Source organism: Prosopis cineraria, unplaced genomic scaffold, assembly GCF_029017545.1.
Source record: "Prosopis cineraria cultivar Desert tree isolate PC_DT_omini unplaced genomic scaffold, ASM2901754v1 PC10, whole genome shotgun sequence".
NCBI classification, from domain to species: Eukaryota; Viridiplantae; Streptophyta; class Magnoliopsida; order Fabales; family Fabaceae; genus Prosopis; species Prosopis cineraria.
In genome coordinates this window covers 33,227,346-33,239,751 of record NW_026555341.1, presented here as the reverse complement: position 1 = coordinate 33,239,751, position 12,406 = coordinate 33,227,346, and the positions used below count along the sequence as shown (strand labels likewise).

Below are 12,406 nucleotides of genomic sequence, written 5' to 3'. Positions count from 1 at the left end.
TACCACATAAATTTTAAGTTAGAAGTACAAATTTAGTTTTTTAATTTTCCAAATGATTTTATTTTAACACTTTAATTTATAAAATATTTTTTTAATTCTTTTAACACAACATCATTAATTTTATTTTAAAAAATTTTTATATTAAATTTTTAAATATTGATTAAACATTATTAAATATTAAATTTTATTTTTTAAAAAATTATAATAATCAACACAAAAAGTAATTAATTAAAACTAATAATATTAAGATTAGAAGATCAAAAAAATACTTTAAATCAAATTAAAAAATATTTTATAAAATTAAAAGATCAAACTAAAATTTTATATAAAATTAAAGAACTAAAAATACAATTTAACCTAAATATTAACTAATAGATATGGTTATATTTTTCAAATTCAGATTTGTTGCCCCATCTGTTTTGCAGATGCAAGAAGAAAGACGCAAGCTTTAAAAGAGAGCAACGGAAGTTGAGTATGAATAGTAGAGTTAAACAACGATGTAATAGAGGATGTTCATTTTTTGTTTCACAAGATTGAAGCATACTCATTCATTATGTCAATAGATGCTCTAATACCTATTCCGATCACTTGCTAAGATGTCTCATAGATTAGATGTTAGCTTTTGTACTTTTGATCACTCCTCAACTTTATCTCAAGATGTGGTAGATGATGAGAGTAATTCAGCAAGTCATATATCGTTGTAATCTCGTTTTATTTTAATTATGAATGCATTTCTTCAGTCAAGAAAAAAAAAAAAGTCTTCTTAGCCATTCCTACACAACATTCTTGGAACCAAACGATGCTTCGTTCATGCTGAAACACCTTGATTCTTGCAACAGAACAAAAACTGGCTATCTACATATATTCTAATATTCTTGCAATGTAAACTAAAGGATAATAACAAGACGCAATACTTTCAGCTTAGGCTCCTATGACAAGCATTTGCAGAATAAAAACATAGTGAAGCGGCATCTATTCACAAGATCAATCACCTGGGCGTTGCGGATAGTTTTCACCTTCCCAACATCTTAACACGCATAGAAGCTCCCTGCTGCCTGCTTGTTGAGGTGGCACTCTGTGACCATGATGGCGGCTTGAATCCCCCACTTAGTAGGCTAGACGCTGCAGCGGCAGAAATTTTCCTTCTTTTAGATTCTAGCTCCAGTCTTCTCTTATCAGACGTGGAGGAGGCAGATGCTTCAGAAAAGATGGATGCAGCTTTGATTAGCGCCCGCTTATCTCTTCTATTTTTGTCAAACTTGGTAGAAAACTTGACTTTCGCTGCAGTGGCTGCATCTTCTTGTGTAGCTGGAAGCAATCTCATTCCAAGGCCTCTTTTCCGGGAGGCAGCCTCTTCTTCAGCCACTCTTTTCTTTTGACTCTGAGAAAACGAAAAAGTAAGACTGGTCACTAAAGAACAGTGGCATTATTATAAGAAATCAAATCCACAATGGACATAAAGGAAAATGAAATTAGAAAAAACAGAACAAATGTTGGGAGCTCAGAAACATACTCTAAGTTGGGCCCGAAGACTCCTGTTGAGAGCATAGTCATCTGAATGCCTTGCATCAGAAAGTCGCTGCAGGCGCACAAGCACTGGTTCAGCTTCCTTCTTTTTCTTCAGATCTTGTTCCTGGTGTTCCAGACGATAAAATGGATCCACAAGCTTACCTCTCTCTGCAATAGACAGTTTAAAGTATAGTTAGTTAGATAGCATTCAGTTTTGCAAATGCTCTTTAAGTCTTCCGTTAAAGAATCACTATATAAACATCATAATTAGTGGCAACTGACAATTAACAATAATGGAATAGCTGCTTCCTTGACCACAGCCGAAAAGGCTGAGAAGGATGAAGCAGTGGACTCATTATTATAAGAACCGGGATCTCAGTCCATGGAGAAAAGCCATTAGAACCCTAGGCCTAATTGCGTTCTTTCCCTCCTTGAACAACAAAGTTAGACGGCACATTTGCAAATTCCAAGCCAACTAAAGCAGGTGCAGATAACGAATAACGAATAAAATCTCAATAAGCATGATTTCATCCCCATTACAAACCTTCATCAGCAGGTAATTCAAGAGTTTCTGCATCCTCAACATCAAAATCCTCAGTTTTCTTCTGGGCTCCACTGATAATGACATACTCACAGTTCTTTGGATCAGTTTGGATGACAATCTCATGCCTACAGCATGCAGATTTCATGGTAAAGCTCCATATCTGACGGAAACAAGAAACATTAGTTTTAAAATGGTCAAGAGAAAATAAGATCAACAAAAATACTTGAAGAAGCTTTAAAAGAACATGATGCACGCTCTGTGTGCACATGTGTGTGTATTTGAGAGAGAGAAATTACATGCATGTGCAGTTAAAAGAACATGAAGCACGCTCGCTCTTTGCGTGCGTGCGTGTTTTTGAGAGAGAGAGAGAGAGAGAGAGAGAGAGAGAGTTTATATGCAGGTGCAGGATCTTGTATTTCTTCTTTCATCTCTAAAGCATTAATGCGGAAATAATAACATAACTTGCCAAGGAAGCCAAAAATAAACTGTCAGAAGCTTTTGCAATCATATGCAGCTTACCTTTGTAGAATAGTAATTTCCAACTTGTTTTTTCTCTGCATTGAACCGGACACCCTTTGCAATCATAGAATTGCACCCTCCACACCATATATTAAAAGGCATTTCAAACCTGAAAGCATTATAATTCAAAATTAAGGGACAACAATGTCAACATAGTACCCAGGAAAATTAATTTAAGCTTTGATGAGAAAAGAGAGCCATTCAAGGACCAGTTTCTCTAGCTTATTTATTCATCAATTAATGTTAAAGCAAACCCATAGATTGCCAAAGCAGTTTATTAATGCGGAAGAACGGGTTCCAACATATAATAAATCTTAAAAAATATGGATGCATTTTAAATCATCATTCATCAGGTGATCACTAGAATTTGCCCATGAGTCTTTAAATTTAGAGAATAATTTCCTTCCTAAACCATGCAACTATGCATTCCAATTATCCAGCAGCAATTATTTGGTATTCTGGTGCAAGTATATCCATGATCCAGAACAGACATCAATGACAAAGGTGTTCAACATCTACATTGTTTCCTCTCCCAGGCTAGAGCACTTCTTGCAAGATATTTAACAACTTTGCATTGAAGACCACTATCTCAAGAAGGATAGTAGACAACAACAATGGCAAGGTTATTGCTACTACTACTGTTACAGCAATTAATTACCTTATAATCAAGATACCCTGATCTAATTTTCTTGCTCTCTCCCTCAAGGCATGCTGACCATGAAACTTGTTCAGAGAACCCTGCAAAGGAAAAGCATCGTGTAAGCCTCCTGAAGTCCTGATATTATACTGTTCTGGACAAAAGCAAAACAAAACCTCCAAGCAAACATACCTGACTTGGGTCCCATTCTGGAGGATAGTAAAAGTTGTCTGCTCTAGCAGCCGCAAGTGAAGACTGCGGAAAATCAAAATAATGTGTTTAGTGTAATTATTATCGACAGATCGTTTATCAACTAACAAGACCCAAAAAAGTATGAAAGTAGCAAAGCCTTTACAGTCTCTACTCTTTTGTTAGGAATTAAACAGGGATTGATAACAAAAACAGAAATTTTCATCTCAGAAATCCACAATTTTATCTGCACTTACATATTAAACAGGAAGTAAAATTTCAAAGCTTCTATCAAAAAGAATACCGTCAAAAAAATAGTTGGAACAGCTAAAAGAGCTCACCAATTAGATTTCAACTGAAACTTCGCACATAATCAAGGCCATTGCAAACAAAAAATAAAGCATAATCCAACCTTCTCATTATTAATTATCCTTTTTTAGTTTAGTAAATGCATTCTTAATCTATAATAATGGCACTACTCCACCAATAGCACAGAAGATTTCTCAATAAAAAGATGAAGTTTATTGCCATAATAGGGAAACGTTAAGCAAGAAATAGCAAACGCTGTCCAGAGATGAATAAAATTACATGACAGTTAAGATGATCAATTACTGGCCCCAATGGAATCCCCTACCCCCAACACGCCCCCACAAGGGGGAACACTGAAAATCCCTCCCAATCTAATCAAATTAATATCAATTCCTCAATCTGCTGTCTTCACCAAACCAAAATAAATCAAAAGAGCCAAAATTTCAGAGTTACGATGAATACAAACCATTTAATCAGCGAAAAAAGGGCTCGCAGATTAAACCAAAACCCTAATTCACATGGAAAGATCGAAAAAAAATTTCGTACCATTTTCACTTATTCTTCTTTGAATTCGATGAATTCCTCACAGTTGCTGTCGTTCGAGAAAAGTCTCAGATTCAGAAAGCTAGATCGGAATGAATCAAATCACCGATTGGTGCTAAGCCTCCACGAACGATTTCTTAGGTTCCGCGAAACGTGTCCTTTGTTTTTAGTATTTTACGTGTTTCTAAATAAAATAAATCGCTTGATACTTGCAGACATGACGTGGAATCATTATCTTTTACATAAATAAAAATAAAATTAAAATATTTCAAACAAAAAAAAATACCCATATTAAATTTTTTAAATTAACTTTCTAAAAAAAATGAAATTGTTGCATTCAATTGACATGACTCAAGTAATTTAAAGAAAAAATATAATTATGAATATCTATAGTTTACTCAAATTTTATTTTTACTTTTAAATTTTTATAGTTTTTATAATATTTTTAATCCATATAATTTTAAAAAAATATGTGATTTTTATTTTTTAAGTCCCTATGATTTTTATTTTTTAATATTTTTAATCCTTACAAGAATTGATAGTATTAAAAAAAACTAGATGAACCAAAAACAAAATATGATGAAATTATAGAAATTAAATATTATGCTTTCCCTAATTTAAATTTTGTCGGGCAAAAAAACAGCAATTTAAATTGTGAAAATGCTATATTGATTAAAATTTATGAAATCAAGTAAAATTTTGAAAAGTATATTATATTTAAAAAATAAAAATTTATATCAAATAAAAAATTATTAAACTGTAAACATTCGATCCTTTTTATAAGTCATTTCTACCAACATCATCAATACCAACACAAAAAAGTACAAGCATTAAAAGTGTTTAGAATTTCAAATATGTCCCTATGACAAATTTAAAAAGTGATGTCATGTTACTTTTTTCTTTCTCATGAGGGATAATTTTAAAAATATCTTTTAAATATTACTTAAAAAGCTGCACCGTGATTTATAAATAAGATTAAATAAATCTTTTAAAATATGCATTATAAATAGGACTGGAGGGAGTATTTTTTTTGTTGGGTAAAGCTTATTTACTTAGTCTTAATATATTTTTATCCAATCAAATAAAGACAAGTAAATTTAATATGTTAATAATATTAATAACAACAAGTTGCTATAAAATGATTAATTTGTAAAATATTCATGTGTTTTGATTTAATTAAAAATAAACATCTTGAGTATATAAAAAAAACCACGAAGTTTGGATGTTGATGTTTATGAAGCTGACTTAGGGTATCAATGGTTTGTGCATGTTTGGTCTTGGATGTTGCTATGGAGGCTCCATGCTTGTTTGGCATCTCATCTGATTGGCCCAATCTATAGTTGGCATAGCTAAAAGCTAGCTAGAGATTTTTTTTAAAAAAAAAAAAACATGCTTGGGTAGAAGTAGTTGATAAATGGGCTTTTCTTCTTGTATGAGCTAAAAAAGAAACGTCACCGGCTAAAGGCCATAATCTCATATGCATTAAGTAATTGACGAGTAAGATCTAATCAACAATATAAACAAAAGGGTTAGTCCGGATCTCAAAAAAAGACTCAATTTGATAAACACATTGAGACCCTATTAGTTGCGAACTCACTTCATAAACTGTTGGTACAAAAAATCACAATTTCAAACGGTCCCAAATCTCGCTAGGACATGATCGCTATTCCCAAATATCTCAGAGGCATAAGTTGATTGTTTAATAATGGAACCCATTGATAAAAGACCATGCCATGCATTTCGCAGACCATGCATTGGGAATCCTTGACTATTCCTAAGCACATTCCAAATTCCACAGGAGCAACTGCCATAGCTCTGTCATATAAATAGAGTATCAAATCACAAAAAGAGGACATGAACATTGCTCCAAAGACTTCTATTTTGCACCCATAACTCTTAGATTTATCATATAGTTTTTACTTATAGCTTTTATTTTCATTTTCATACTTATAATCTTTTACGCTTTATAATTTTTTAGTATTAATCAAGTACTTATTTTACCGATTCTTGCGTATCTTTTACATCAGAATAAATTATGATAAAGAGTCTGAGAACTACTTGTTATCAATTGAGACTTAATATTTCTGACATACCTAATAATTTATTATTGCCCACGAACACTTCTACAACTACAATCATGTTAAAAGCTAGCTTTTGTGACTTTTAAATTAGTTGCGTTTGGCTTTTATTTGTAGGAGCAATCAGTGTATTTTTAAATATTATTATACCATTATTTACCCTTCCCTCATTCAACTGCATTTAGGGTTCAGAGCTTAGACATTATGCTCTTTCCATGGTCATCCCTTTGTGCTTTCTCTATATCTTTACAGCTTCTTTCCCACTCTCATCGTGCTCTATCTCTGACAGTCCCTCCCTTCTGCTTGCTGTCCCCATTTTTTCTGGTAAGAGTTAATAGTTTCTTCAACCTTAAATTTTAGGAATTCATTTGTATAAGCTTTTGCTGCTTCATTGTTTCTAGGTGTCTCGCTAATTCATTTGTTTTTGCTGTTGGTTCATGTCTGGTTGATTCATTTGTTTTTGGCTGCTAGTTCATTATTTTAGTTAATAGGAATTTTGTGTATAATAAAATCTTGGGGCCAAGATCTATTTAATTTCATGTTTTGCCAAGATCTATACCTTCTTGGGGGGATGGTTTTTTTTAGGGGTTTTTCAGATAAATTTTTAATGTAAGTTATTAATATAAATTCATTTTATTAAATTTTATAAACAAATAAAATGGAAGTTCACTCTATTTTTTTTCTTTTTTAACATGTTTTTAGCCAATGTGACATTGTTTTGTTTTTCTAGTTGTTATATTTTTTTTAATTAAAGTTGTTGTATTTTTATTAATATGCACTAAATGATATAATTTTCTATGTTAAGATTTAGCAATGATGTAATTTTATAGAATTTTATATTATATAATATTTATATTAATGATTCATATATGTTATATGTAAGCGGCTGCACATAGTACCGTGAGATAAATAGGCTTTTCTTATCTTATTTTTCGAGGATCTATCACTTTAATATATGGTTTTTGGGTAACTAGACATGCATTTGCTTCTTTTATAGAATCATGTCAAATGATAAAGGAAAAGCAACATGTAATCGCAACAAATATTTTCATGAAGGAATGCCCAGATCAAATATACAAGAAGCAACGTCAAGAAAAGTCTTTCACAAAAGTTGGGTGCGTTGCAATTGTTGGTGCATTTAATGGAAAAACAAGCAAAAACTATGACAAGAAGCAACTAAAAAATAAGTTAGACAACCTAAAGAAAGATTGGAAGAAGTGGGATGATTTATTTTTTAAAAAGACTGATTTAGGTTGGGATAATGAAAGAAATATGATGATGGCACCACATAAGTGGTGGGAGTAAAAAAATTGGTATGAAATAGTGAATATTATTTGATCAATTTTAGTTATCCAACACCAAATGAATAACTTGATTTATATATATGTGAGCATCATCTTCTCCTAGACTTCGTCCGAGAATTGAGATTTGCAAATGATAATGAGATATTTAAATATTATCATTCAAGTTTAAGGTACATTATAGAAAGAACTTTTGGGGTTTTGGAAGAATATGTGATCACTCCTACAAGTATACGAAATTACAATAATAAATTACTTGGAGTATTTCAGGTGTCGAACCCCACAAAAAAGTTATACTTTTATTAATTTAAATAATTAATAGTTCGAAAAAAATAGATAAAATGGATAATTTGATGAAAATATAAATAATAAAAATAATCAAGAAAATAATGATGATGAAGACACAATTACTTAAAGTGTTTGGGTTTAGGATTCACTCTATAGGTTGTTAGTTTCTAGCCTCTGAGTTGACTTTGATAAATTATAGTGACAACTATTCATAAAGTGTTCTAATATTCTACCAAATTATTAGTCCCTTTTTAATTAGCATTGAATTCATTCCCACAATACTCAAGCAACAAATTAAACTGTGAAGGTATAGTTTAAGTTATCACAAATTTTTAAAATTATCCCTAACCTAGTTATTTATGTTTATTTCTTTAGATTTATATTCTCTCTTCACCTCTCAATCCATCAAGATTATCCATAAATTTAATTAAATGGTAACAGTCATAAAATCAATATGAAGAATAAAAAAATATTTATAATTAAAAAAATATTTATAAATATAAATGTAAAGAGTCAAAACAAAGAAAGTAGAAAGTTAACTCCTTAATTAGACTACATCTCTACCCCAACTAGGTAATTAAAAAACACATAATAAAATCCAATAACATTGTTCTAAAATCCTCAATTATGAAAAATGATTATAGAGAAAATTAAGAAATAAAAAAAATAATTATGATTTGTAGAACTCCTCAACGATCTCGCTTTTAACTTTTAAAATGTTTCTACAGGCTCTAAATATCTTAGAGAAAATTTTTGAAGTATTCAAATAAGTGATTGGATGCCTTTTCTCTTATATATATATATATATATATATCTTTTCCTTCTTTTCTTTTATTTAATTTATACTTTTTCTTTGCAAAATATAAAAATAAAAAGATAGAGTTGATTTTGTATCAAAATTTCTTTTTATCTTATAATTAAGTGATGAGAAAAAATATATAAATATTAATTAAATAGATATACAATATTAATAAATATAATTAAATCTAAACCAAAATATAAACCTATTTAATTATAAAATATATACTTATTAATAGGTTTGCAATTTTACAACATATGCCGAGATTCAAGTTTCAAAACACAAGTTTACATAGTTTGTGCAATGATGATTATACATAATTTTATTAGGAGAAATTCTAAAACTAATATGAAATTCATACAAGTGGAAGATAAAAGTGCAATAGTGGATCAAAATAATGAAGCATCCTCATCAAATTTAACTACATCATCTTCAAGAAGATGTATAGTGTTCATGACATAATTAGAAATCAATTTGTAGAACACATGAGATCCAATTAGTTATGTATTAGTTTAGAAATTTGACATTTATATATTGTCTTTTTTATTTTTACATTTATAATTATAATTTTAATATTTTTTCTTAAATTTACCAAATTATATAATTATAATATATATACATATATATTGTATATAAAACTACATCCTCATCTGTCATTTTACATGCAAACTTACTTTTCAATTATATCATCCAAACATATTTCTTTTTGTTAAACTAACTTTTTCACAAAAGAATATTCAAACATAAATCAAAATACAATATTTGAGATATACCCTAATTTAAGTTTACAAGCTATAGTTTGTGCAAACTATAGTTGGCGAAAGGTTAATCCAAATGGGCTTAAAGATAGTTTGTGTATTCAAAAAGAAAGTCGGCTTAATTTTTGAAAGAATGACAGTTATGTCCTAAAATAATAAATTAACACAAATTAAGTCCTTGATAAATTTCTTTGAAAAGTAAGTTAAAAATATCAATATTAATTATTACAAATTTCGAATTTTAAATTATAAATAAGTATTTAAATGTCAAATGTAACTTTTAAATTGTAGTAAAAAATTTTATTTGTAACATTTAAATTGATATTTATTGAAAACTTAACCAGTATTAATTTATTATTTTAAAACCTAACTATCATTCTCCTTCAATTTTTCCATTACCAAAAAATAAAGTTATTAAAATTTTATTTAATAAAAATTAGTTTGATAAAAATAAATTGTTGTAATTAAATTTGTATTTATTTATTTCATATATTTTTTTTTAAAATTCGGCTCGGTAAATTGAATCTATATTCTATATTCTATTTAGTATTTACCTTCGTCTGTGCCTTAGGTTTGTTACTGTATTTCAACAGTAACCAACTTTTTTAAAAAAAATTTTAAAAATTTCTTTTTATTTTTAATTATTATATAATTTTCAATTTTCAAATATTCAAAGTTTAAAATATAACTTATTTTTTTATAAAGGGAAAATTATTTCTAAGGACTTGAAGAAAATAATATTTATTATAAAGGATGATAAAAATTAAAATTAGGTTGAAGGATCAAGATAAATATAATTTATTATTATAACCTTAATATAAAACTTGTTAATAATGTCTTAAAATTAATGGCACTTTATAAGTTACAAAAAAAATCTTTTAAAAACAAATTTGTGTGGATTTCAATTCCACACAAATGAAAATAAAAATATAGTATTTAATTTAATTTAATTTATTTATTTTAAAAATAATTACTTTTTGAATAATTAATTGAATATAATTTTAAAATCAACCTTAGCAATAATTTTCCTTTTTATTTATTTATTATGGTTTTAGCACAGGTTAATGAGATCCTTCATGGTCTGGCACTGGTTATTTATTTATTTATTATTTATTATTGTTTTTCTATAATACTATGACCTTTCATTGGAGGCATTGAAAAATGAAAATATTGACATTTGTTAGGCTTAGATAGAAGAGTTTATTTTAACTTATCAAATAACATTTGAAAAGAAAACAAATTTATTGCTATAAAAAGAAAAAAAGAAAACAAAACAAATATATAATATTTTATTTTCCTGAATAAAGAAAAGTAAGTTAAAAAGATACATTCTTTGTTAAAAAATATAAAACATTTTTAATTAAATTTTACCTTTAGTAAAATAGTTAATTATTATTAAACTAATATTATTTTTTATATATTTTCTTATTTAATAGAATGTTGCACATTAAAATAAATATAAAATAACTTATTTATTATAGACACTTTTAATAAAATAATATTAATTATACTTTAAAATAATAAAAATATTGTATATTTTGAAAATTTAACCTCTTAAAAAATATTTTGTATTTTTTAATGGAAAGAGTACGTAACAATTAAAACTCTAATCCCTCCAGTTTTACAATAGAAATCATGAAGGATTCCATTAGCCTGCGCCAAACCATAATAAATAAATAAAAGGAAAATTATTGCTAAGGATGATTTTAAAATTATATTCAATTAATTATTTAAAAACTAATTTTTAAAAAAATTTATTTAATTAAATTTAACACTATATTTTTGTTTTTATTTGGGTGGAATTGAAATCTCTTCATTTTCAAATATTTTTTGTAATTTATACATTACCGTTAATTTTAAGGGTTTTTTTTTAGAATTTTTAAGGTATTTTTAACAGGTAAGGTTATGATAATCAATTAATTATCTTGGTCCTTTAACCTAATTTTAATTTTTATGGTTCTTTATACTAAATATTATTTTTTTCAGGTCCTTAGCAATAATTTTCCCTTGTATAAATTTAACCCCCCAACTATTTGTATCTTGGTTTTTGCTCCACACACAATGGTTGAGACTTGAACTCCAAATAAAATAATTGTTATTTTTAAGACACATGAAATTATAAATTGTATGACAGATTTTTCTTATAAAAATATTTTTTTAATAATAATTTAAAGTTCTTTAAATTAGGGAGAAGGAAATAACAGTTAGATGGTAAAGATTTTTTTTTTATCAACAGATGGTAAAGATAGCTTAATAATTTTAAATTATTTAACATATTTACAAATCATAAAAATTAAGTAATTTAAGATTTTTAACGTATATTTCTAATAATATTAAAAATTAGATTCAAGTATATAGTTTCAAAATAGAGACGAGATCTCTATAATTTCAGCAAAATAGAAAAGTGAACATTGTATTTTACTCAATTCTTTTAATGATTTCTTTTCTTTTCCTTTTTTATTTTTTAACAGAATTTTATAACTATTTATCCATCTTTCCTAAATCACACACATTAAAATCTTTCATCCCCTTCACTTTTATTCAATTTCCCTCAAATCAATCCTTCGTTCCCATCATACCAAATAGATGGTAATTAATATCTCATATATTGCGCAAGTGTTAAATCTAGTTGGATTATATATAATAAAAAGTTCTTTTAAATATATAATTATAAAAAAATTGATTTTTATTATTTTTAATTTTTATCATAAATGTCTCATATTAAAAAAATTAATTTTGATTATTTGTAGTTTTTATTATAAAAAGGCCTCATATTTAAAATGTTAAAAAATATATGTGATAAAAATTTTAAATAACATAAAATTTGATATATTAAATAATAAAAATAAAAAATGTAACATTTGATATATTGAATAAAAATTATATACATAATTTAATATATATTAATAACGAAAATTAACATATTTAACTC

At 27.5% G+C, this 12,406-nt stretch overlaps 1 protein-coding gene across 1 annotated transcript; it reads right to left on the bottom strand.

Moving 5' to 3' along the window:
- Positions 1–695: 695 nt before the first annotated feature.
- LOC129322783 (uncharacterized) lies at positions 696–4,422 on the bottom strand. The gene is made up of 7 exons (XM_054969163.1): positions 4,254–4,422; positions 3,402–3,464; positions 3,231–3,310; positions 2,573–2,681; positions 2,054–2,213; positions 1,514–1,677; positions 696–1,381 (listed from the first exon to the last, which is right to left on the bottom strand). Exons 1-7 carry the CDS (start codon positions 4,254–4,256, stop codon positions 1,013–1,015), a joined length of 948 nt encoding a protein of 315 aa, XP_054825138.1. The 5' UTR covers positions 4,257–4,422; the 3' UTR covers positions 696–1,012.
- Positions 4,423–12,406: the final 7,984 nt, after the last annotated feature.

What these genes read in the sequence shown, in the direction of transcription:
- LOC129322783 (XM_054969163.1), bottom strand. An exon ending in CAGGGTATCTTGATTATAAG is followed by an intron (nt 2,682 to 3,230) that starts GTAATTAATTGC and finishes TAATGCTTTCAG; the next exon opens with GTTTGAAATGCCTTTTAATA. An exon ending in GAAATTACTATTCTACAAAG is followed by an intron (nt 2,214 to 2,572) that starts GTAAGCTGCATA and finishes TGTTTCCGTCAG; the next exon opens with ATATGGAGCTTTACCATGAA.